The following is a 27,502-nucleotide window of genomic DNA, read 5'->3' on the forward strand; positions in this document are numbered from 1 at the left end:
CTTTTTATCAATTTAAAACTTTAAATTTGCAAAAAAAGGTTTCTTTCGATTTCACCCTCCTAGTAGGAGTGCCCTTTAAATTGGGTTTTATTACAAGAGCAGTATATCTGCCATAAAGTTTTCTTCAGAAATGTCTGTGATTTAACAATTGTACATATTTTTTATACACTGATTTTATGGAGTAAGGTTGCAAAAAATTTTTTACAGAGCTATACTTGTGCCATATTTTTTATGGAAATTACAGGATGTTTTTTCAAGAACCTTTTGAGACGCTTAGGCAAATGCTCAATTTGCTCATACTCATTTCTAAGGTACTTTTAAAGGTGATAGTTTATTATCGGCTTTTCGTTTTCAATTGAATTCATATAGCAAAATTTATTAACATTAATTAAATTAAAACATACAGACAAACGTTTATTATGTCGTACATGTTCAGCACAAAGTTGGTTTTAAAAAAAAAAAAAAATAGAGGCCTATGCCAAAGCAGGACCTGAAGCGAACAGTCCACTGGTCCATCACATTTGAGGGACCGTAGCTTTAGACAGGGGTGCCCCCCTAAATGTCGCGAAGGCACCCTCCAAAGCAAGAACCCCTCCAAAAAACTAAAAAATACCCCTCAAAACACCCCCCGCCTAAAAATTTCAATTGCGCAATCTGCGCCATGGCCATGACAGACACCCCCCTCCACTACGTTTGCACCCCTTTTTCTTTGCAAATGCTTTTTCTTTGAGGGAAGGAGGAGGTTCTTTGTCTATCATAATCATTTTGTTACGCAATTTTGGATCTCTATTGGGGGTCTTTTGTCATCGGGTAGGGGTAGGGGGGAGGTTTATCGCAATTGCGACGTAGTAAATCCACCTCTGTTACCTACGCAATTGCTTCAGTGATTATGTCAATTAACCCCGACACACAAAAGATGGGGGCTTTAACTTTGACGCGTCTGTGTATCTGTGTGTATATGTATATCTGTCTGTGGCACTGGCGATTTTGAAAAAAAAAAAAAATGAAAGGAGAGTTGATCGAGAGTGTTCTTAGGTTGCATCTTTGGATGACATTAATTAACGAAGATATTAATTAAAAACCTCTAAAAGGTTTTTCGCAATTTTTGCACTAAAAACATAGTTAAAAAATTTAAAATTTAATACCAAAATAAAGAGAATTTTTTTCCGCGTCTGATAGAATGTGTTTGGAACTTCCATGTTGCGTAGAATTCGAATTATAACGTTTTTTTTAAACAGATTTTAATAACGGCTAAGCCTTTATTCACGCAATTGATCTCCGAATTTATTATTGGCCGACAAGGAAATTGAGCGCAATGATTTAAAATTTTTTTGTGTTGACAGTTTCTATTTGTTAGCAAATAAAATACTTGAAATTGATTTTTAATAGTGCAAGGCTTTTAAAAGGATTTTCAATTTTCCCTCTTGATTCTACAATTGCGACTCAGTCGAGGATTTTTTAAATTTTTAATTTTTGTTATTTGTACAAAGGTTCTTCTAAATAGCTGTATTAATCACAATTTCTGAAATATTGTAAAAACTGTACGGGTTTATTTGATGCCGTGATTCTCAACGGATGGTCTGGCAATGGTACGCGTAAAAATTTAGCTGATCCTTGGAGATTTTCAAACCTCCACGCTAAAAAGTTCCTTGCTCAAAAATAAAAATAACAATAATAACGATACAGTTGTGTAAGCTATTTTTTACTTTGATTTTGCTCCTACTTTTCAAAATATTCTAATTTTTTTAAGATTTATTTATCTTGATACACTAATTACCATAATATCTTTTATGTGAGTATTATCACAGGTAAATCACAATAAAAATCTTAATCTAAGAACAGTTTTTGATTGCCAAGTAAAACATTTTTGGGGAAAAAAAGGAGAAAGACCTTCACCGGCTCGCTGAACATTTTACCGGGTTGGAAAAGATTGAGAAACACTGATTTGACGCATTAAAGAAATATTAGAAAACAATTTTATTGTTAGCAGTAACCAAAAGAGCCAAACCCGCGATTTCTTTCTTGACCTAGTAGCTTTGAACGCTATTTTGGAAACGTTTCTCTCGCCAAGAAGGTTACCACTAATTTTCGTTGAAGGCTGCGTGAGAAGAGCATTTGGCAAGAGTGCTCAGCAAAGGAGAGAGTGTATTCGCGGTGCGTTGCTTGTTGTGTTGCGCAGGTGTGTGAGAAAACCTGTTTGATAAGTTTTGGACACTTTTATTTTTACGGTCAGTACCCTCCGTGTTTTTCTCTCAGGAGGGAAAACTTTTTCTTATGAAATAGAAATCCAAGTAAGACTTTTGTTTTTTGCTTTGAATTCTATTTTGAGGAAAGGTTTTTCTGAAATGCCTTTCTAAATCACGTTTTCTTTCGCCGATTCGGAAATGGGCGGAGTCGCATTTAACTGAAGTAAACAAACTAATTCAGTTTGTTTACTTCTCCTGAGATAAATATTTTTGACCGTTCAAAAATATTTATCTCAGGAGAAAACATATGTAGCGTCTATCCATCTGGGAATTTTTTCAGACATCTAGAAAGTCTGGATAAGTCAGGATTGTTCTAAATTTCTGATAAAAAGTCAGGGAATTTTTTAATTATTGAGTTAAGGGAATATTTTTTTTCCCCGGTTGAAAAGTTAGAAATAAAAAATATTAGATTGTTTTTGCAACAATACCAATTCATGTAAACAGTGTCAATTGCTTTTTTAAAATTTAAATTTTTTAATATAAAAAAGTAAATCATAGAAATTAAACATTTAGGTTATTTGCTTTATTTTTCTTATTAGTATTTTTTAAAATTATTTATTCAATTAATTTCTTTCAGAAATTGAGTCAGAATAATATTAATGCAGATTTTGAATTTGAAAATAAATTTTAAAGAATGTAAAAACATCGGAAAATCAATCATAAATGTTACACATAAAATATGAATAGGGGAATGAGAGGCAAAGTGAAATAGTTAAGATAACTTACCTTTTTCAAAACGAACAAATTGCTTTTTTTTTTTTTTTTGGAAAGTTACAGGACATAAAGAAAGATTGGAAAGAACAATGTATTTTACAATAAAACTTGCGTTGAAAGATCATTTGTTACTTTTGGCAGTAAATTTGAACCTCCAAAAAAAGTGGAGAGAATTTTCACTTTGTTTTTCAATGTCGCAAAGTGAGAAATAAAATATTTTTCTAATGAAATGTTTGTATTTGATTATTAAAAATGTTTTTGATCAAAAGAAAATCGTTTTGGTAAAATAAAGAAAGCATGAATCAATGAATAGATAAAGAAACAATAAACGAATAAATAAATAAATTAGTTATTTAATATGTGAGAAAAATAAATGAATGAGTAAACGAGCCCCAACCCGTGCCCCGTATGCACTTGATTATTGTGCAAAGCATTTAAAATAGAAATAAGCTTATTATTAAATAAATAATTACCGCACAGAATATTAGTAGGTCTTAATTCATATTTAAAATATTAATAACAAGAACTTTATCATTTTATAATAGAAAAAATAATTTTTGACTTACAGCAAAATATTACAATATGAGTATCAATTTTTGAAAATGGCTTGTATTAGTATATGCTTTGGCATTCAGATGTAACTTTTTCCTGACTGGAATAGACTACATGTGTCACTACATAGTTAAAATATTACCAGGTACGGGGTGCTAAAACCAGAGTAAATATTTCACCATTTCACTTTGCCCCTCCCCCTTCCCCTACTTTGTGTCCTTTTTAATATTTAAAATACACACACACCCACACACAAACACATACATCCGCAGTTCAATATATACCTAGAAATTTTATGTTATCGGCATGGAAAAGTCAGGGATGACCAGGAAAAATCAGGAAAGTGGAAGACAATGGGCGGCGAGGCGGCTTGTTGTCTTTTAATTTCCTTCTAATTACGTCAGTTGCGAGAGTGTACCATTGCACGCGCGAGACTAACGTTAATTTTCAAGCTATTTCTAAAATATAAACCATGAGAAGAATGAGGTGCAAATTAACTAAGACATTAAAATTTAAAAAAAAAAAAAAAAAAAAAAACGCGTTTTTTGACATTGCGTTGGTTTTTTCTTATTGCTATATTGGTCAGGTTTCACCAAATTTAGCCGTTCCGTGTTCGAAATAATTCGCCCTATGATCAACATAAGGATAGCTTACTGTTGTCTCTAGGTTTAGATATTTTACTGTTGCCATGAGGCGACGATATATTCGACCAACTATGACCCCCAATGTGGAAAAGAACAGAGAAAAACAATTCTAGTTAACTTATGAAGTTTGTTCAAATTTTTAGAGTGGGATGAAATGGGATGGGGTTTCGATAATTTTGATAAAACCTTTCTTTTTAAAGAAATTGTGTTTATCTCAATCTAAAAGTCCTGATTAGATTGTGAGGGTAACACAGTTAAAATTGCAAAGAAAATCCTTATCTACCGTCTGCACAAAATATAATAAATAAACAGTCAGTCTCAAAACCGTAATCGATAGAGAGATCTTTTAAATGTCCGTGGTTATTCACCAAGCTTCAAATAATATTTTCAATGAACTTTTTCAAATTCCTATAAATTTAAAAAAGATGATAGTTTTGTCCATCTGGACTCTGAAGTTCACATCATTGAACTTCTAAAATACAAAGGAGAATTGGTGCTGCCATTAGAAGCTTCTACAGATTGAAAAAGTACTTAAAATCAAATTTACTCAAAAGAAAAACTAAACTTTTAATCTATATATCATCAGACCTGTACTCACATACTCCTCAGAAACCTGGACATTGTCACAAAACAATGAAAATGCCCTTGGTGTCTTTGAACGCCGCATTTTAAGGGTTATCTTTGGAGGAAAGGAGGTTGATGACATTTGGCACAGGCGCTCTAATTTAGAGTTGTATCACGCTTTTAAAGAACCTGATGTTGTCGAATTCATAAAAATTCAAAGATTCTAATGGGCTGTCCACGTTATAAGGTTAAACAAAGAACGATCAACAAAGTTTTTTAGATAAACCTTAAACCTATCCTCAGATGGGTTGATTGCCTTGATAAGGATTTTTCTGCGATAAAAGTGAAAAATTGGCCAGCAAGCCAAAAAAAGAGAGGACTGGAAGAAAATTGTTGAGAAGACCAGGGGCCACCCAGGGCTGTCGTGCCACTGAGGAAGGAATGAATGTTACTTACCAAGCTTCAGTAATGAAGACAAGAAAGATATGATTTGAATAATTTTATTTCTTCACATCCAAGCGAGAAACAGCTATTCCATCTGTCACTTCAAACGAGTTCATGCGGGGGATCAAATAAAATTAATGTTAACTTACTTAAAATGGCTACATTTTCGCCTGTTCAATTTAGGCCCTTCGAGTTTTGGCACTTTCAATATAAAACTTTACTTTTATAAATTTTATTCTGTTTTAGATGTTTTCTCACAAAATACAATTTCTCTAAAAATAGGTTCAGAAACAAGAATTTTGGACAGGACGGTAAAACCGTGGCTTTTACCGTAGTGTTCGAAACCTTGCCATCCCTGAACCAAACCTACTGTCCAAGAATGAATTGTATGGAATTGGCAAACGTCCAGTTAAACCGAGTCTATCTGAATGAAGTGGAAAAGTAAAAATTTGATGCGCGTGTTCGCCTGTTTGAATGAGACTGCTTAATTTATATTCTAACATAGGGTAGACCACTGATCTGAACTAGAATTTCTGGATAGCTCACTTCCCCTTAGCCGGGGAAAGCCGTTCGCCGCCTTCATGGAGAGGGTTTCGGGTGTGGTTCCAGCTCCTAGCGTGGCTACTTTATCGCTAGTTTGGCAGATATTTGGCGAAGATTCCTTTTGACGAGGGCTCTTTTGTTGTTCATTGTTGCATTGTTCAATGTGGTTCCAGTGTTGGATTTTAAATCGCATGCGTATAGTTTTTTTTTATAACAATCAATGCCAACTTGTAGTGCAAGTAATTGCTCTTATACAAGCATCAAAATGTTAAAACCTCAGAGAAAACGGTTCATCTGTGACAGGGGCGGATACAGAAAAAACTTTTGGAGGGGTCTGGATATTAAATAGCGCACCCCCTCCCCGCATACAATGTTTCATAACAAAGTTTTCATGACTTTATTTTTAAATGTTTCTTTTAGGATCACTTAGGGCCTTTTCGTCTACTTTTAGGTACATAAATATTATACACTAATATGCTTTGAATGTGGACGTAAAACATCTTTAACATTTCAAGCGAATCAGGGGTGCCCACAGGAGGGGATAATGGCGCAAGTTGCGTAATCAAAAGTTTTATTTTTTTGGGGGGGAGGGATTGTTTTAATGTTTTTATTTATGTTTTTGAATTTGATTAATTTTTAATGATTATTTTTTTAATTTAAATTTATTGATTAATTTTTAATTTAAATTGTTTATTTCATTTCATTCTGTTTATAATTTATTTCATTTATTTATTTAGTGTGTGTGTGTGTATGTATGTCATTGGCGTAGCACAGAACTTTTCTGATAAAATAATCAAAATAGCAATTAAAATTAAATAAATTAAATAAATTAAAAAAATAAGTACAATAAAAAAGAGAGCAAAAACAAATGAAAAATTTTTAAAAATGGAAAGAGGATTGAGAAAAATAAGGGGGGAGATTTGTGCCATTGAACTTGGGGGGGGGGATGGGCACCCCTGAAACGAATTAAATACTAAACCCAATATAACATCACTGAGATATTATAAAATGAACGGTTTTAATTAGGAACAATGTCATACTGATTATAACACGAGAGCAAGGCTATTAAATAAACCCATACCTCATTTGAGTTTTTATAAATTAATTTATATTTTAGCTGTAAAATGTCATGTAATTAGGAAAATCATAACATCATAACACATAAGTTTTATTGAAGAATTCAGAAACTCTGACCTGGATCTACGTACCCGCAGACTAGGGACGTATCCACAGGGGGGGGGGGCGGACCACTCCCCCGAATCGTTTTGCAACGTAAAACGGAAGAAAGGATTTTTTAAAGTCTTAACTGGGTAACTATTAAACGAGTGAAAATTTGAAGAAATGCAGAATAAGCAATTAGTTCTCATTAGCTGCAAAGCATACTTAAAATTTCGACACTTATTAGGGCTTCCTGCTCTCTTTCCCAATTCAATTCAGAGCCGTCCAGGACCAAGGCAGGTGCTCGGTCAGTTTGGTAGACTTCCCCTCCTCCCCCAAAAACTCTTATAAAACTTACAGTACGCCAATTTCGGGACTCCTCAAGGGTCTAGCCCCTAGTTTCCGATTAGGCAATAAGTGTCTGATTACCAAGATGCGCCTAATTCAGCTCCTTCCTGCCTAAAAAATGCAAAAAGACGATTCTCGCGTTTTTGTGAACTCAATTATTGTTGTGTGCATAACTTTTAAAAGGTTTTGTTTGCCTATTTTTCTTCATATTTGTAGTCTGAATTACCACCATATAAGGCCTCAAAATACAGATTTTTATATCTCTTTTTCGAAAATTTTCCCGGGGGAGAAACCCAAGGAAACCCTGAAATTATGCATGTTCTACATCCCATTTAAAGGGCCACTCTCCTGTTACCAGGTGAATTAAAGATACTAAGAAATTAAAATAAAAACAGCGGGGAGCATTAAAAAATGTGTGTGTGTGTGTGTGTGTGCTACGGCAATGTTCGAAAAGAGCGATAACGAGCCCCTCCCGAAAAAAAATTCTGGATACGGTCATACCGCAGGCCCCACAACACTAAAAGGCCGACGGCCCAAGAAACCAAGAAAAAATCAAAAAATAAAAGAAATCTTCACACAAATTTTAAAGGATTTAAATATTTTTGTAATGTTTTAGTAAAAAATTCAGGAAAATTAAACGCATACTACGCATCAAGAACAAAAGCGAATCTTAACTAATAGGAGCCGACATTGAAATTACAATAATTTTTGAATTTCGGGAGAGGGGAGCAATGTTAATTTATGGGAGACTTGTTTCTTGCTGACATAATTCATAAAATCGGGTTTAAAAAGCCCACATAACTATCCAGGAGGTAGAAATATTAAAGCAGTTAAAAATATACAACAATCACTCTTTTCATTATTAAGGGGGGGGGGAGGAGGGGGAGGTGAGCAATCCCGTAGGCTATTATGGGCATTGCTGATTTTTTTGCAGGAGGGCCCAAAATTTTCAGATCCGGGTCGGCAAAAACTATTTCTTTGCGAATTTCAAAGCAGTTACAGATTTGTTTTTAAAGCCATGATGCAGTTGAGGTGACATTTTGAAACTACCTGCTGTTTCTATTAATATAATTGTTTTACAAAGAAACTACCATGTGAGTTCTTTCATTTTGCATTTTTATGAGCTGAAAAAGAAATCTATTATTTTGAAAATAGCTTCTTGATAGAAACGACTGTTTTAAGAACGTCTACATATTTTTTAAAAAAATTATTGATTCCATCAAAGAAGAATTAATGGACGAATCGTTGTATTACGTTCCCTTGAATTCGAAGCGAGTAAAAATGCTTTTATTCAAAATATGCTGTGTATGTTTGGTGGTCTTTTTAAGCAAAAAAAAATTATGTTATACAGAAGTCAATTAATTTATCCTTTTTTTTTTGGGGGGGGGTCTGCCCCCCCCCCCTTACTCTTCCATACTTTGCTACTGATCTGTGAGTATGAGAATCATTTTGGTTTGTAGATATTTTTTCCTGCTAAGTTTTCGGAAGAAACACGTTGAATTGTTTGAAGCTTTTGTTAATAAATAGTTTAAACTAAATTTTATTTCATACCCATGTATTAAAAAAAAAAGATAATGAATGCTGTTTAATGGATAATTGATTTACGTTTTTTTCCGGTAAAGGTAAGCGGTAACCACTTTTATAGTTTGGACTTTTAATTGGGTGATTTCATCTTGAGGTGGATTTAAATCAAAACTCATGTGTGTTTTAAGTAGTTATCATAGTTATCATATTAACAATAGAACATGAAGCATTTCACGTATGACAAGAAAATATATGCAAAGATAATTCCCAAAATTATGCAAAGCCCCCTGAAACACTCACAAACTTTTTTTTTTTTTTTTAGGTTTTTATTTTTTCAAGAAAAATTTGTTTTACAGCTGTTTGAAAATAGGACGGAAAATTGTTCAAATCAAAACACATTATCTATTTCTCATCAAAAGCTCTTTCTTACAAAGTTTTATTGAAGCTAATTCGCCTCTAAGTTCAAAATTTATATTTGCCTTGAAGTTTTTTTTGAACTGTTCAAAACTGAACGAAAAATTGTTCAAATAAAAAATAAAATGTGGGAATGAAGTGTCCTCTTTCGATCAAAAAAAAAGTTGTTCAAATTGGACCGTTCACTCAAAAGTAATAGGGGGGACAGAACAGACAGACATTTTCCCCCACCTCAATACCCTACTTTGAAATTTTTAATTTTTCGATATTAATTTATCTATTTTATTTATTTTTGACTTTTTTTTTTTGTTTGTTTTTCGCAATGTATTTTTTAAGTTGCAGAAAGCCTTTGATGATAGTTTCTTCTTTCTCTGACTTTTAGTGTGAAAGTAAGCTAAAAATGAAAATATACAAATGTGCGCAGATTTAAATTGTATATTTAATTCAAATTTTTTAAAATTTGATTTAAATTTTAATTTTTTAATATGTTTTTTAGGAAAATTATAGGTTTTTTTTTTAAATCTTAAACTGAAGATCATATTAATTGCTTTTAAGAAATGAAATCAATCCCTTTACATTCTGCTTCAAATAATTCTTAAAATCAAAAAAAAAAAAAAATAATTGATATTATTAAAAATATGTTTTTATTGTTTTATTATTAATTATTTTTTATTAGTTTAAAATCATAAATTAATTTTAATAACTAAACTATTAATTTATCCCAAAAATTAATGTAAGAGAATATAATTAAAATAATTAGAAAATCACTTGCAAAATGCGTGATAAAAATATATCAAAATATATATAAATCGAAATGCGTGATAATACCAATTTTATTAAAAAAATCAACTTTCATGGTATTCGTATATGAAAAGAATGTTATACCTATGTCATTAAAAAAAGTATATCCGTTATGTCATTAAAAAATATTTAGTCGATACGTTATGTTGTAACAGGTTACAGAAAATTGTTTTTTATAGTCTATTTTCAACAAAAAAAGAAAAACGAAACTTAATTTCGCTCTTCGCGACGCGGTAAACGAAGAAACAAAACTTGGCGACAAAAATATCTTCAAGATTGAGCTACGTTTTGTAAAGTACTTAAAAGAATTCGTTGGCCACAGAAAAAAATCAATCCTGGTAGCTCAGAAAATGAAGAATTTTTAATCACTTATTGCGTTTGTAACTTTCGAAAAGATTAAAATAAACGTTCTGCCCGCATTTAAAGTCGAGCAAAATTCCGTAGGACTCCATGGTCAAGAGTGTCCGCTCGGGTGGGGTAGGGGCGTTTCCTCTAGGGGGGGGGGGGTTGCGGGCCTTCATTTCCTCCACGAGCGGCGGCGGGGTGTAAGCCTTCCAGTTCTATTGAGTTCAGTGGGGTAGACCGGGGTTAGTTGTGCCAGGGGCAAGCTGTGCCATCGAACCTCCTGACTGAGCCAATAGGTTTCAAAACCTGTCGCGTCGCGTCATATGAGTGAGCAGATTGATGGTCTCAGTGTCTTGTGTAAGTTTGGAGGCATAGCGTTGGACTGTTTTCAAGATAAAAATATCTATTGTGTTTTCTACAGCAAAATGTAAATTTTGTAACCTGCATTGCAATTGTCATTGCCACTAAGGACACTGATGCGTGAAAACTTTCCTAACATTATTTAAATACCTGTGTTTCGAGCTGTTATTCTATGCATTTCTTTTGTTGATCGTTTCGGAAATTATACAGTAAAGTTCAAAATGGCGCAACACGGGGCTAGTTGTAACAAAGTCAAGGAGACACGTTGTGACAGTGTCACTACTTGCCCCGGTCCGTTATCCATCAGAGATGAGAGCGCTGATGACCAAAATTATAGTGAAAATAATAAATATGAAGCTGTTATCAACTCCCGCCCTTTAGCAATAAATTTAGTCAATGATAGTAAGAATGCAGAGTAGTCTTCAGAATGGAGTAAAATCGGTGAATTAGATGAGTCTATGCGTATGGCGGTTGACATTAGCATTGTAACAGCGGTATGTTTTATAGAAGAAAAAAAAAGACGGTCACCTAATGCTGGAAATCGAAAGTGCAAGCACTCCGCTCGTAAAAGTTTTAAAACCTGTTATTCTAGCAATCGCACGTAAAGAGAAAATTCGAGCAAAACAAAATGCAAGAAACAAATTGAAGAAGAAAAAGCAAAATTTAAACTGTACGGAAATGCCAAAAAGTGCAGAAAAAATTACACCAACGTTATTAAAAAAATTAAAAAAAAAAAAAAAGATTCAGATAGCTCTAAAGATTATAAAGTTATGTCTAGTTTGCTTGGTGCAATACAAAGTTTCTAGACCCGTAAAAGACTGGATACAATACATGACACTTAAAAACTAGTCTCATGTTAAATGTACCAAAAAAGAAACCTTATTTTATTTGCATTAACAGCAAATCGGATGTTGAAACAAGCGATGGTAATGTGTGATTATAGAAAAAAATTAGTAGGCCTGTCGGATATAGGAGTGGGAGGTATGGATCAAAGATTAATACGGCCAAAAATTAATGCTGGTTTACGTTTTATCTTCTTGATTAACGCAGTTTTTTTTAATGTATCTTTAAAAAAAAGTTCACGAACGTTATTAATTTAACTATTTCATTTTCATTTCGTTTAAAGTGTTATTGAAAACATGAAGGTGTTTTTTTTGAGGGGGGAGGGGGGGGGAGTGTTCAGATTCATTATAAATGAATAATTATTTCATTTTTAACTCAAAATATCCCATTTCATTGCATTTCTTACATAATTTGTACATGTTGAAACGTATTTGTACGCTTTCTTTGAGTGTCACAACGTGCCTCAAGCATGTCTATATTAGCCCCGCTACGGGGAAGTTGATACAAACTTAGAGGCTACGCAAATTCCATTTTATGTCATGAAAAACGTTTAAAATGTTGATAATTGTTTCATAAATATATTGCTCAATGTTTACTCTAATGATATGAGGTATTAAGTGTTTCACATCAGTTAAAACCTTACGGTGATATCAAAAATGACAAAAGTGTCACTACTAGCCCCGATCTCCCCTACATCTGCAAAAGCTGACATCCATAAAAACTAATAGATGAGTCCATTTCCGTCTGTAAACCGGATGTCTGCCTTTCCATATCCGTGGTTCAGAAAGTATAAATCCGTCTCTACGTTTGTCTTTTCTGACTTATTTGTTTGAAATCCACAAAATCAGTAAGTTCACGGGATTAAAATTTTCCTTTACTACCTAATGTGTAAGTTTTTTCGAACTGTTCAAAATTAAACAAAACATCTTTCATTGCACATCATTACACTGTTCTCTCACTTTCAATTTTGGCCCAACGTTTTCGTTTGATACTCATTTTCCGTGCATTTTTTTTTTATCTTCGCAATCTGTCATCTTATCGCGAAATTTCTAAACTTATCTCACTGAAGTATTTCCCCTCATTGCAGCTCATTGACATGGCTCGAATCAACGTATCGTTTTGTGTCCAAGCGTTTTACAAGCAACAAAGACTTACAGCTGTCAAATTACTACGTCTTCAAGCAGTTCAAGTAAGTATTTTAAATTAATCAAGTTCGCAGAGCAAGAACTACCCCAAAAGTTATTCTGAGCTTACAAATGAGAGAGAGAGAGAGATTTCTAGACTAAGGGATTGTCCATAAATGATGACACTCTTTTCCTCAACTTTTTTGCCCCTCTCCCCTTTTTGTCACAAAGTGTTACACTTCATCCTCAATTTCTAGGGAGGATGAAATGTCGTAAATTTTAATACAAATTGAAATTAAAAAATATATGCATACATACGAATCATATCTCTCAACAAAATCGAAAAGATCCTTTTCGTACTTGTTAAAAGATTTTTTTTCTGAAGTTTGCTCGAAGCAAATCCAAATGATCAACGATAATTCATTTTCATATGAATATAGAATTCCAATTTTTCCATAGACTCTAATGTTAACGTTTGGTAAATTGTTCAAATTTGAACGCAACGTTGTTCAAATCGCAAATGAAACATGATAATGAGGTTTCCTGTCGCAAACAATTGGTTCAAATGGGACTATTTCCTCAAAAGTTATTAGGCGTGGACGGGAAACCTCACGTTCAAGTTTTGCATTCTTCGATTTTTTTGAAATAACGAATTTATTGTTAACTTTTGTTTGTTCTTAGCAATATTTAAAAGAAATGTTGAATTTTCTTTCATGATTTTTAATAACTTCTTACAAAAAAGAAAACTAAAAACAGGTTCTTGTTTTATTACAACTGAAAACAAAAGTTCTTAATTTTTGAGAGGGCTAATCACCCTGATTACCTTCCTCCCTTATGTGTGTGTGGGAGAGGAGAAACAAAGAGAGAGAGAGAGAGTCATTGGTTACATGTAGAAATGTTTAAATGTAAGCAAAATTATTTTCTTTCATTTTTTCGAAATATACAGTAGAACCTCATTAACCAGACTAATAGGGGATCCAGGTCATCCGAAATAAGGAAAGTATAGATGGAACAAAAGAGCCAATAAATTGAGCTGAGGTAGATTAAAAAAAAAAAAATAATAATTAATTTGAATTTTGACATCTTGAATTCAAATTATGTTTTTCGCAATCACGTGTGCGTTTGTATGTAGGCGTGTGTGTTTGTGTCTGTGTGCAGGCATGAGTGTGTGGGTATGTGTGTGTGTATGTGTGTGTAGATGTGTATATGTGTGTATGTGTGTAGGTGTGTGTATATGTGTGTAGGTGTGTATATGTGTGTATGTTTATAGGTGTGCATGTAAGCGTGTGTGTGTGTGTGTGTGTGTGTAGGATATGGACGCAATCTGGAGACGGTTTTCGCTAGAGGAGCAGCATCGGGAGGGGCCGGTTGACGGTGGTGCTGCAGAGGGAGGCGGGGGAAAATAAAATCAAAGGACGCCAAAACAGTCAAATGAGAACAATAAGAAATGGGATTGCTCAAAAAAAAAAAAAAAAGTATGTAGGCGTGTGTGTTTGTGTTGTGGGGGTATGTGTGTTTGTGTGTGTAGGCATATGTGTTTGTGTGTGTGTGCAGGCATGAATATGTGTGTAGTTGTGTGTATGTGTTTGTATGTATGCGTGTGTATGTGTGTAGGTGTATGTTTGTGTGTGTGTGTGTGTGTGTGTATGTGCGTGTGTATGTGCGTGTGTGTGTGTAGTTGTGCATGCATGCGCGTGTGTGTAGAACATGGATGCAACCTGGAGACGGCTTTCGCTATAGGAGCAGCGCCGTGATGAGGAGCCGGTCGACGGTGATGGTACGGAGAGTGGCGGTGGGAAAATAAAATGATAGGACGCCAAAAACAGTCAAGTGAGAACAATAAGCAATCGTGATTGCTCAAAAAAAAAAAAAAAAAAAAACTGTGCTCTGCAAAAGTTGCATTTTGAATTGAAGCGAATGAAGTAGAAATCTGCATGAGAGAAAACCACAAGAATACAAAATACGACATACAGAAATACATTATTTTGCTAACTTGCCTTTTATGTTTACAGTATATGTAACTGAAAAGATGTCTAGATTAAGAGGAGTTCGGTTTAATGGGGTCAGGTTAATGGGGGTTTACTGTACCATTAATATGCCTAATATTTTTGCTCTTATATGTCCAACAGGTTTTAAATCAGTGCAGAACACTTCCCTTCGCAAAGCAGTTCGGTGTCACATCCCTTTTGTCTACTTTGTTTATAGTGAAAGCCTTGAATAAATCTGAAAAAGCAGGTTATTATAATCATTTTGTGACATTTTAATTAAGAAATCTATTGAAATATTAATTTTACCGAGAAATCAAGAAGATTGTTTGTTATTGTTCTTACACCCACCACAACCTAACGTTTGTATTTCATGCCGTGTCAATTTCTATTCTCTTTGCGATTGGTTACACGAGTCACGTGACCTTTTTTAATTTTGTTGAATATCAGATTCAAAATAATTATATAACCTTGATTTTTATGACAGACTAGCATTCCCGTACCCGGCATTGCTCGGGTAATGGAATTAGCAGGGGTTAACAGTGCTTGGTGCACCTAGTTTCGAAAATCCCCTATAATAATTACTTATTACCTATAACTTTTTCTAATTTGGGGAGGATCCCGGGGCCCATGGACTCCTTACATATATGCCTTTGTCCTTAACCGATCTTTAACTGTTATTAACGATCCTTTTAAAGTATTGATTAAATTTACAAACACAGGCCATCCACATTTTATTGATATACCTATGTTTAAGCAAAAACTCTTTGTATACAACATTTTTAGTTTTTTTTTCTGGTGCTAAAATTATAAGGCTGCTTGATGAACTGACTTTGGAGCAAGCTACATAACATTGGCCGTGTGAAAATAAGTCTTCTCTTAAATTGGTCCCTGCTACTTTTAATGTCTGTCCTTGTGACTTATTAATGGTTATTGCAAAGCAAACTTTAACAGGAAACTGCACTCTTCTAAATTCAAAAGGATAGTCTGCCTGTGATGATGTTCTTAAAAACTTCGTTTCTAGTTTTGAAAAAATGAAAGCAATAGACAGAAACATTATGATTTGACTTGAGAAAAGCCTCGAAGAACCACGTGAGAAACAAAAACAATATCAAATTTATAGTTCGCTATCGACCAAAAGTTGAGATGAAGTACTGAATAATGATTTGAATGGAGGAAAGCTTTCGAAAATAAGGGATTTGAATTCAATGACAGGTTTCAATTTCGCAGAAATTAAGAGGTTTTAATTAATTTCTCCCGAACTAATTCGGAACTCCAGCGCTCGAATACGCTACCTTGCGGTGATTTACAAAACTGCCGATGGAACTAAAACATTGCCACGTTGCGTTCCACGTGTGTCTGTTGACGTAAACACAGGCAGTTTGTTCTGAGTATTTATTAACGCAATCGATGTGTCTTAGTTGTTTGCTTTCAGCTACAGAAATTAATTCGTCCCTTAGTAGTATTCTCGAGCTTCTCAAAATAATGTTAGTTTTCCTTATTTCTTTCAAAAAAGTATTAAATGGTGGAAACGTAAACAAGAAAACTCTGGATTCACAAAATTGGATAACGTTATACCAGGTAAAAATTTTTATTGTTTTGTATGAATTTGTAAGAATATGAGTTTTTTTTAATCTTAAATTAATTTAACTAATCATATTTTACAGCAGCATTTAGTTGGAATGGACAGTATGCAAAATATTTTCTTGAATTTATTATCGTAGAACAAAATGAAAAATGTTTAACCGAGAAAGAATTTACTTTATTCCTTTTATTCTCAGCTGAAAGGTTTCGCCAAATTTATTTAGGGTTATAGTTTTAGTATTGTGCGAGCAAAGTAGCCTTGGCGAGATTTCGCGTTTTTAGTTAAACCATTTTTAATTTTTATCATGAGTGGAATAAAATGATAGTAAGATTATAGAATTCGATAAGTAAAACAAAATAATGGTCAATCAACTGAAAAGAAAACTACCACCATATATAAACTGTGAGTACACATTTTATTTATTTTGTTCTGAGTGAATTTGAATAAATATCAGTTTTTCAATTCGATGAAAAAAAAAACGAACTTAACAACATTGACTGGACACTTTTCCTTAGCCTAATTCCACATAAATGATTTAAATAACCTTTGTTACTACAGTATCCTACTGAAATAGACAGTATGCAAATAAATTTTCTTGAAAATATTTATCGCAGAACAGATTGAAAAATCCAGAAAGAACGTTAAGAATTTGAACAATAAAAAATAAAAGTTCGCCAAAAATCTGTTTATAGGGTTATGGTCAAGCCCGGATTACCCAATAGGCCAACCTAGGCCCTGGCCTAGGGGCGCAAGCCAAAAAGGGCGCATATCCAGGAGGAGAAAAAAATGAACAGCTCATTAGAAAAATAAAAGGAAAGTGGCATGCTAGTATTTGGACAGTAAAAATACAGCTAGAACTGATTGGGACCTTACCACTGAGCAGAAAAAAGCAATTAGAGGAGAGGGGGCGTAATGCTTGAGTCTAGGTACTGTTTCTGGTCAAAACAGATAATTTTCTAGGGGCGCCGACTCCGAGGGCGCTGCGATGCTCCAGCAACCCCCCCTCCCCCAATATTTCCGGGGGTGCCGGGCACCCCCACTATCAGCAGAAAACTGATGAAAACCTTTTTGTATGGCCTCTTTTTCTACAAGCAGAAAAAAGACGCCATACAAAAAGGGACGAATTTTTAAATATTTAGCTAAGCTTAACAAAAAGAACAAATTACACTGTTGTGTTTTCGTTCCTAAACTATTTGTGTTTTGATTCTCTCTAAATTTTTCTCTGCTTTAATTTAATTCATTCTATTTTACTTTATTTTATTTTCATTTATTTATTTTTTTCTCGTAAAATTTTTTTGTGGTAAAAATCCGAAGTAAAATAAGATATTTTCCGCCTAGTGTTTCTGTTTATAAAACTGAAGCTCATTTTCTTGAGAGTTATACGCTCTGAAAAATTGCCCTTGTTTGGTCCATTGTGCTCGGTGTTTGAGCACCCCCACTGGTTTTCAAAACCCGGTGACAGTAAATTTTCAATATCTTTGATTTGAAAAATGATTTCAAAATTCGGTAAAGCTATGATATAGAAAGTGTTCAATGTAAAAAACTTGTTCATGAAACTATTTTTCTCTTGATGTCTTTAAATCATGTCAATAAGTATATGTTTTGCAATTAATAATTTATTAGTTCATGTTTAGTTTTGACAATCAATAATTAGCGGCGCCCGAAGCTTAAATTTTTGAAGGGATGAAATTATTAATTTACCGAATGAAGTTTCAAATTTTACGGAATGACAAAACACGAGTATGCATAATTGCACGTGTAGCAATATCTAACGAAAACAGACAATAGACATCCCTTTAAAGAATATTTTTATGTTGTCTCCAAACTGTCAGACATTGTTTGACGCATAAGGAAATTTTGGGGAGTTCACAGTGACCTCCTGCGGCCTTTGCCAATAATATCCCCTATTTTGTACACAAAATATTCACCATAGTCTGCTTTAGTTCTCCACGCTAAGCATTGAATACAAGTTTCCTAATAAATAATTTCTTTTACAGAATTTTCTATCTTTTCCTTCATAATTACCTCTGTTATTTGGTTTCACTTCCAACGTATTATTTTTCTGAATATTTTTTTTTCAAAACATCATCTAGATCACAACAAAGTTGATAAAAATAAAAGAAAAATTAAATATATTTACAGAGAGAGACCAGCAGTTTTAAATATTTTCAAGGTAAAAAATGAAACTATCAAGGAATTCAAGAGTCATGATATCTAAATGTAAATAAAAAGGGGAAAAAATACTTCAGATATCACTGCTAAATATCATCTCAGCTCAAACCGGTAAAAGCTTTTTCCTTGGGCTACAGTTGTTCCAAACAAATAAAAATTTTGAGGCGGAAAATTTGAAAATTTCACAATGGAAAACCAAAACAGTTAACTGTTTTTGAAAAAGAAAAAATTGAGGCAAGATGTTTGATAATATATTTTAAGAAATGAATGAAAATTTCGGGACGAAGCAATGTGGGGAGGGAGGCGTTTTCTGAGCCTAATCCCATCATGTTACGTCACCAAAGGTAACCTAAAATTGCGAATTTTATGAATTTAATTTCAGAAAAAAATTACAGAAGAGATTCCCCAAACCCACTTCTACTAACATCTTCAAAATTTTTCTGAGTTTGCTTTTTATGAAACGTTAAGTTTCAAAAAGTTTCCGAGTGTTTCTATATTTTCCGAACATTATCGAGATTTTTTTCATAGGACCTCAACTTTTGAACATCTGTGCAGGAGGGTCCCCCTCCCCTTCTTAGCATTTTGAAGATGGTCTAAAATTTCGAAAATTTTCCGGAAAAGAGTCCTCAAACCCAATCCCTTTACCCAGCACCATCAGATGCATTAGAAGTCCTACAAATGCATATTTAGAGTTTTTTTTTTTTTCAAAGGCTTCATATCATAACAGATCGTCTAAAACTTTGTTTTTAAGTCCTCAAGCCCAAAGATTTTCCAGGGAAGTGACCTTGACTTCAGTATCCCCTCCCCCCTTCTCCAACTCATTTAAAATCGCCTAAGATTAGGACCTGAATTTAGAGAAAAAAAAAAAATCCGGATAGCTGCAGAGTTCAGCCTTTCTCCAACATTATTAAAATTGTCTAAAGCTTTGTTTTTAGGACTTTAAATTCGAAAAATTTACGGAAGAGTGTTACCCAATTCCATCTCTCCTCCTTTTGTTATTAAAGATGGCTCACAATAAAGTATTTAGGTTTTTAATTTCGAAAACTTTCTGAGGGAGAATGGCTTAACACCATCCATTTCCCTAACATGATAAAAGATGTCTTCGAATGTTGCAGTCTTTAATTTCAAATAAGTTCCTTGCTAAAGCAACCCGCTCATCAAAAAAATATCCTCTAAAATTGTTTTAGGACCTCAATTTCTTCGTTGTCTCCCAGCATCATTAAAGTTTTTTATGACTTTAATTTCGAAAAGGGAGGGGGAGAGTTCCCTAACCGATCCCCTTCTCTAACATCATCAAAGATGACCGTTACTTCGAGTTAAATGGCCTAAAATTGCATTTCTGAAGCGTCAATTTTGGCAAATTTCTGGAGTGCACCGGCAACTCCACAGCCCCTCCCCCCCCCCCTTTTGAACATTAACCATGGGAAAATTGAAAATGAAACCCATCCCTTAATTTTCAAACTGGGGAAGGGGCGCGAAATTTTCACTTATCTCCCGGATGCTGCTACGCCTCTGAGAAAGAAGAGGGGGGAGGGGATACGATTTCGATACACTTCGAATATGTGAAGGGAGTAGGAGGGTGTAATCTCTAAGTTTGGCCTAGGGGCGTAAATAATCCGGCCCAGGTTATGGTTTTAAAATTGTGTGAAAGAATAATGTATCTTGACAAGATTTCGCATATCAGGTAAATCATTTCCATGACGAATGAATTAAATGCATGATTTCTTTGGATATCCAATCATATAGTCATCGAAATAAATTATCTAGTGTTAAACGTTACTCTTGACAGTCTGCCACGTATGTGCACTATGTGACAAAAATGTCAACAAATGCCGGAAATGTCACGAAACTGAACTTAATATGTACTAATGTATAGAAAAAACGGTACAAAATGAAAATTCCGTTCGAAGCGAACCAAAAATTTATGAATTCCGAATTCAACATCGTGAAAATGGCTGCTTCAGAACAACTTACTGTGTGTTCTGCATTAATTGTTTACTTTCGTAATACTTTTTGGTTTCGAATCTCTTTCTATATGGGTCAGAATAACCAAAAGACTTTGAAAAATCTTTTCAAATGAATAAAGCGAAAAAATCAAACATAACAACAAAAATCACAACACTTTTAGCATTTTCTTCGTTACCACATGCGTTTGTTTTAGTTTTTAAGTCGGCCATTAGACAGTGACTGCAGTGCCCCCTATAGTTCGTTGGAGTTGCGAATTGAGATTTCGAAAAATCCTTTCTTAGTGGTTACTTTCGCAATCATGCGGACATGCCAGCCAAATTTCAAGTCTGAAGCTTCAGCGGTTTCGGCTGTGCATTGATATATATATATATATATATATATATATATATATATATATATATATATATATGTTATCTCAGGACATTGATTTTTATATATTAAGATTTCATGGGAAATTCAGCCTACTTCGTTTGCAAAAAAATTTCCTTATTTCTAGGATGAATTTCAATGAAAATGAAAAATTTACCAATTAAGTTCGATACAATCAAATACGTCGTTCTATAACGCCATTTTAGCAAAGATCAACTTTAATATGTACTACCTTTTCATTATAGAACCATCCAAGTGTAGATGATAATTCAATAAACATATTCAGGTGTCAAGAAAACAGCTCGAGTTATTCTGCAGTTATTTTTAAATGAAATAACACATTGATAGCAAAAGAAACTTTTTTATTCAAAACTTATGGTTTGTACACTTATGCTTGTACTTCGCGTTAAGAGAAACTTGAAACATAACTATTTTTGCTACACATTCTGGTTGAATGGAAATTCTATAGGGGTGTAAAAATGCAGCCATATGTAAGATTTTTTTATATCTTATACTAAAATATTTTTCCACCAAAAAGCGTTAGGCCAACATAAATGAATAAGTAGGCCTCTTGTTGCCAACATGACATGGTTGAACTATGCGGATATCTATCGTTTCCAATGTTTCATCCTCTGTATGTTACTTCCTTTTACTGTTGTAAAGGAAGTATTGTGTTCGTGGAAAAAAATTCCTTCAAATTTTGGCCTAATTCTCCATTTTACGCATCCCCGAATGAATGTTGAGTAGTTTTTCCGATCCTACCGCACGTGCATTATATGCCTAAGAACGTATGGACTCTCGAAATATCCATTTTGACCATCCGTCTTATGTGCGTCCGTATGTACGCATCACGCATAAGTCAAAAACGATATGTCATAGGTAGTTGAAATGTGGTATGTAGACTCCTAGTGGGATCTAGTTGTGCACCTCCCCTTTTGGTTGTATTCGAATGTTCCAAAAAGTGTCTTTTACGCCTTTTTGAGGGGAAATCAGTGCAAATATTGGTGCAAACTTAAGTGATGTTACAATTTGGCGAATAATTGGCGATATATTGCCAAGTTCTTGGTCGCCAAATTGATGGCATATTTGGCGATTATAAATATTTAAAATGTTTCCTTGCTTACCTCTAATGTACTATTATTAAATTGGTGTAAAAAGAAGTCATGTGATGCCTATCAGCTCGTTTTTCATTGCGCTTTTACACGTTTTGTCAATTTATCGTTTAAAAATTGAATTATTCTTCTGTGATAGACCACTCCACCATTATAAAAGAAGCAGACGTTCTCTACGACAATGGGCACTACGACAAACTTCACGAAGCGTTGCTTCCTCACCGTAGCACAGACAACCCCGAGATCTTGTGGAGGTTTGCACGTGCCATCTTTGAGAAATGCCGCAACGAAGAGAAAACAGAAAAACTAAAATCATTGGAAGAATCCCTGAGTTTGGTGGATAGAGCTCTGGAATTGGACGAAACATGCTGGGCTGCTCACAAAGTAAGTTATCTTTTTTTGCCGTATGAATAATATTCTAAAATAAGTGAATCTAAAAGAGCGGTGCCCAAACAATCCTTACACTCACTCTTATTCACTGTTGCAAATCGAGCACCATGATCAGTCACAGTAATACAAATTTGGAGATTGTATCCAGAAATTGGTTTCTGCAAAACAAGTATAGTACAAACTTCGCGTAATTTCCTTGCCTTTTCCATATTTTCCCGTTTTATCTAGAAAAATTTACAAAAAGACATGGAATTTGTTTCAAAGATTAAGTATTTAGCTTATAGGAAAAAGACATTCGAACTACGTCATATATCACCGGAATTTTCACCTCTACTTAACAATTATGAAATTAAAATATGAAGATACTAGCGGTACCCTCGGCTTTGCCCGTAGTAGAAAATTATAAAGTCATTGCATTCGTTCACATCATCTAGCGATGTGAAAATATGTTTTTACAGTATTCTGCCAATGCGTTAATTCGTTGTATTCTATTAATTCATGATTTGACGCCAAATTTTGGCATCAAATGATTGATTTTCATCCTGTCTCAACGACGAAGAAAAAAAGATGTATTTAAAATAAGAGTAATCTAATTAGTCACATTAAAAACGCGTTAATTTAAAAATATATTTATTATTTGAAGTTAATTCTGAAAATACAGGTATTTTAATCGGTTTTACGAAATCGCAAAACAGCATGAAATACTGGCATTCGGTAGATCGGTATACCCCTGTGCCGTAGTTGGGGGAGCGATGACGCCAACCCCCGAAATCCTTGTTTTGGTTTTTGTAAAAATGATGCAAATGTAACGTTAATTAGTTTCCAACCACCTTCTCCTTTGGTGCGTTTCCTTAAAACCAAGGTGAGTTCCCCAAAACATTTTTTGCCAACTGCAACACTGGGTTGTCTAAAGAAATAATTCCATTTTGTATCAAATAAACACAACAAATAAATAATTCTATTAATACTTCGCTCATTTTTAAGATGATTATTTTCATTGAGCATAATTTCGTTCTCCAAATTTATTTGTGGTGACTTTTGATCGTATTTGTTCCAGTGGCGAGCGATTTTGTTGGATTATGTTTGGCGTTTTAAAAGTACTAAAGGTAGAATAATCCATAGTTTTGATGTAAAGAAACACATGGAGGTAAGATTATCATTATTATTATTATTTTTGTTGTTAATACGTATTAAAAGTAACCAATGGCAATGGGAAACCCACTTAGCCCCATCCTTAGTGATATTTACATGCATTACTTTGAGGTCAAGTTGTTTCAGAAACTACAGTTTCAATTCTATGTTCGCTATGTTGATGACTGTTTTGTTCTTATGAACCACGGTCAACTAAGCATTGATGATACTTTATCCATTTTAAATTCCATTGATCCTCATATTCAATTCTCTTGTGAAAAAGAACAGAATAATTGCCTTCCATTTCTGGATGTTCTCGTTTCTCGAACTGAGTCCGGTTTTGAAACTACGGTTTATCGTAAACCTTTTGCTGTTTCCTTACCCCCACATAGATTATCGTCTCACCCTCCTAATCAAAAATATTCAGCTTTCAACACATATGTTTATCGTGCAATGAATATTTGTTCTTCACCTGAGCTTCTTAATGCGGAACTTAACTATATAAGAGCTGTGGCTGTTGATAGAGACTATCCGCCCACCTTAGTTGATTCCATTTATAAAAAACTTTGCAAAAAATCTCAAAATGTTGTTCTTAATAGAACTTTTAACACTAAGAATTTAGTTGTTCTGCCTTTCTTCCCTGGTATCAGTTTTCAGGTTGCTAAGATTCTGAAGCGATTCCAATTCCAAGTGGTATTTTCTCCTATTAATAAACTTTCTTTCTCTTCTCTTAAAGATTCTATTCACCCTCTTAATTGCTGTGGGATCTATAAAATTGTTTGCAATTGCGGACTCGGATACATCGGACAGACCCGCCGTTCTTTGAAATTTCGGTTAAAAGAACATCAAAGCTATGTGAGAAAACAACAGCTGAATAAATCCAGTATTGCTCAACACTGTTGGGAATCGAATCACTCTTTTGATTTTAACTCTTATCAAATTATCCAAAAATGCCCCAATTCGTTGGATCTTGATTTTTGGGAATCTTTTCACATCCTGAGGAACCGTTCTAATTTAGTTAACGATCTTACTGCAATTCCCTATTTTTCTTCTGTGTGGACTCCTTTGTTAAAATTGGTTTAGATTTTCTATTATTTTTATGTAAACGTCGTACATTTCTTACTTTTATTTTTTCATTTTTTGCTTTCTTATTTCGTTTTGTGATTAACTAATTCCAATATGTTTATCCTTCACTCTGTTTTTTCTGCATTTCTCCATTTGATACATTGCTTCCATACATAGTTTTTCCCGCTGGTAAATTTATTGCTAATTTATTCAGAGTGGTTTCATTTTTGGACTTTTTGCATTGTTTATGGGTTTTCTTTTAAAATTTATTACTTAACGGTTTTTTCCTGATGGAATTATATAATAAATTTTGTCTCCATGTGTCATTTTATCTTTTTTGTTTTGTTTAATTTCTATTTTTTGATATTTATACTACCTCCTGTTCCACCGTGTTGCTTTTCTCGGATGACTTTTCATCCAAAAGCTCACACTTCTTTGCATTGAAAAAGGTGTTCCTTGTAACACCGAAACACGTGTCTGCAATCATTTGCAAGTTTTGTGCTTAATAACGTTGGATTACTGACATTTTAATCTCAGGTAGAGTTAGGTGAAAGAGTGAGTTCAGCGACTTTCTTCCGATAATTTTTCGAAACAGAAGTTCAAAAAAGCGCAATATCAGATGTATCTTCAATGACATAAAAGGAAAGGGATTCTCCCGGAGTGATTACGAAATTGGAGTTCAAAAGCGGAATTTTAGAATACCTAAAGGAAAAAGAAAGAAATAGGTTCGGGGACCTCCTTAGATAAACCTCTATATGCTTCAATAATCAGATAAAAATGATTGGGCAGCTCTCCCCCTCCCCTCAAGCATATGTTAATCAGATACATAGTAAGAGGTAAGTCAAAAATCAACCTTCCCCGCCTAAAAAAATTTCTAGATTCGCCCTTGCGTCAACTGGCATCCAAGTTCATAAGATCTGACGCCACTGGATTTCTTTTTGTTACGTTTTCTTAAGAGTTGCAGCTATATTAATAAATTTTTTACGTCTGAGCACCGAAAAACGAACATCCGCCAAGTTATAGCAGAGATAACTCTCGAAGCCTGAGAAAAAATCGTCAAAAATTACCTCGAAAAAATCAACTGCTGCAAAATGTTTTGGCTGAATTCTACCTAATATTTGATTAATAAAAATATAACAAAGATAATACGTCTGTATGAGTGTTTTTTTTTTTTTTTAATTAACGTTAGGAAACTCAAATTCATTCTTTCAATAGAAAAAAAGTTCGAAATTGGGTTTCTTTTGTGCACGTATATCAACAATAAATTTCTTTAAATGCTCGTATTTTATAAAAAGTGTTTGATATTAAACTTCAGGAAAATGTTTCTCTTTTATATTCCTAAGTTTTCTGTAAGTTTAATGACATTTGATGCAAAACTCTGCATTTTATAAGCGAAAAACAAGAGAGAAAAAACTGGTATTTTTGAAAGAAATGCTTACATCATCGTGATAATCTAACGGAAATAAATAGCATAATTCTGTGCCTCAGAGCTGGACTAGCGTCTAAAAATTACGATTTTCAGTTTATTAGAGCATTATATGTATAATCCTATTCCGCATCAAAACATATGCAGTTTAAAAAAAAAGAAAAAGCCTTTGTAAGTATTTACCACTGTGCAAAGAACGCGAGTGCCATCCTTTGTATACACCAGGCAAACGTTTTCCCTCTCTCCTGTAAAGTAGCGACTATGTGACCCACGGCTCTGGAGGTACAGAATTGTGCAGCAAATAAACTACTATTTTTTTTAAAAATTACAGCCTATGTTTCCAGGCTTTTGCAACGCATTGCGATTCAAAAAAAAAAAAAAACGATCTTATTGATAAATTTAAGCATTCTTTTGACTTTGTTACTTAATATCCTGCAATGTTAAAAACTTAAACACCCAGGATAAGCAACTATTCCAGTTCCGCTAATGATGGAACCCTTTAAGTAATAATATTTTAAAGATGACGAGAAAGATGAATATTTGTTTCAGTTTAGTGGAGTTATTAACTACTTGACGATAAATAAGTTTCCTCGTAAACTATTGAAGAAAAATAATTATTCATTCTAAATTACTTTCCTAAGTTTCTTCTTCATTTAGATAAAATTATGGAAGCGAAGGCGAAGCATCAGGGATAGAAGTAGAAGTTTGTGCAATTAAGTTTCAAAAACTCGCTCTAATGTGTACCGGAAGGGTCCGAGTTTGAAAATATACCTGGTTAACGAAAATACGCAAGGAACAGATTACTCACATACTTGGATGTGGACGAGTTTTATGGATTCTGCTGATTATCGAGTACCGAGTTTTTGGGACTCTATTGTACTTTGATGCGTTGTTTTTAACAGTCTATAGCTTTTGCAACGATAATTTTTGTGACAAATAATGCTTAATTTACCTGATTGTTGTAAGATAAAGATTATTTTTTTTAATTTTGAATTTCTTATAAGTGTGAACTTATTTGGAGTGTTTTTTTTTATTATTATTTTAGCGTGCCATCGAATTGAATCCTAAAGACAGCACATCTTATTATTTGCTTGGAGAATGGTAATTATTTTAAAACCATACTCAAATCCTTTGAAAATATTTCCTGTTTTTTTTTTTTTTTTTTTTTTTTTCTCCTGAAATCTATATTTAGCCGAAGATTCTTTCCAAGTTAAAATTCTTGCTTTCATTGATAGCATACATATGAAAGAGAAACCCATTTTAAATTTTGGTGTACGTGAATTAGAAGTACAGTCGACTCGCGCTACAACGCGATTCGACTTACGCTAATTGGCTATAACGCGAGTTTTTTTACGAGTAACTAATCTTAGAGCTACCGCGGATTTCTCGCCCGCTACACGAAATTTTTCGTTGGGGAATCACTGGGAGTAAGTATCGTCTTCGATACTGGCTACTAAATATTGATTTCGTGAATGGACCCCCTTTGGCGTCACTGAAGTGCGTCAGTTCCTGCACCTTACTAGATGTATCATCGCTTCGTTTGTGTATACAAAAAACCACTCCGTACTTTTCACTCTGAATGTTAAAGTTAATTTAACATAGTAGTATCTATGCGTGCTGTTTCAGCTTAAACTAGGGAAGAAAAGTTTCTTAAAATTAAAGAAAAAGTGAAAAC

The 27,502-nt window shown here is 33.8% G+C and overlaps 1 protein-coding gene across 2 annotated transcripts in view; it reads left to right on the plus strand.

The window, feature by feature from the left end:
* The first annotated feature begins 2,112 nt into the window (after positions 1-2,112).
* The window catches only part of LOC129226063 (regulator of microtubule dynamics protein 1-like), a 32,495-nt gene continuing 7,105 nt past the window's right edge, over positions 2,113-27,502 (plus strand). The window contains exons 1-6 of one of the 2 annotated variants that reach the window (XM_054860645.1): positions 2,113-2,228; positions 12,588-12,689; positions 14,754-14,859; positions 21,955-22,199; positions 23,263-23,352; positions 26,873-26,928. In XM_054860645.1, coding sequence (XP_054716620.1) covers positions 12,597-12,689; positions 14,754-14,859; positions 21,955-22,199; positions 23,263-23,352; positions 26,873-26,928 — 590 coding nt within the window. In that variant the 5' untranslated portion in view covers positions 2,113-2,228; positions 12,588-12,596. Of the gene's footprint in view, positions 2,292-12,587; positions 12,690-14,753; positions 14,860-21,954; positions 22,200-23,262; positions 23,353-26,872; positions 26,929-27,502 lie in introns of both variants that reach the window. The other variant, XM_054860644.1, reaches the window with a different exon arrangement.

Source organism: Uloborus diversus, chromosome 7, assembly GCF_026930045.1.
Source record: "Uloborus diversus isolate 005 chromosome 7, Udiv.v.3.1, whole genome shotgun sequence".
NCBI lineage: Eukaryota > Metazoa > Arthropoda > Arachnida > Araneae > Uloboridae > Uloborus > Uloborus diversus.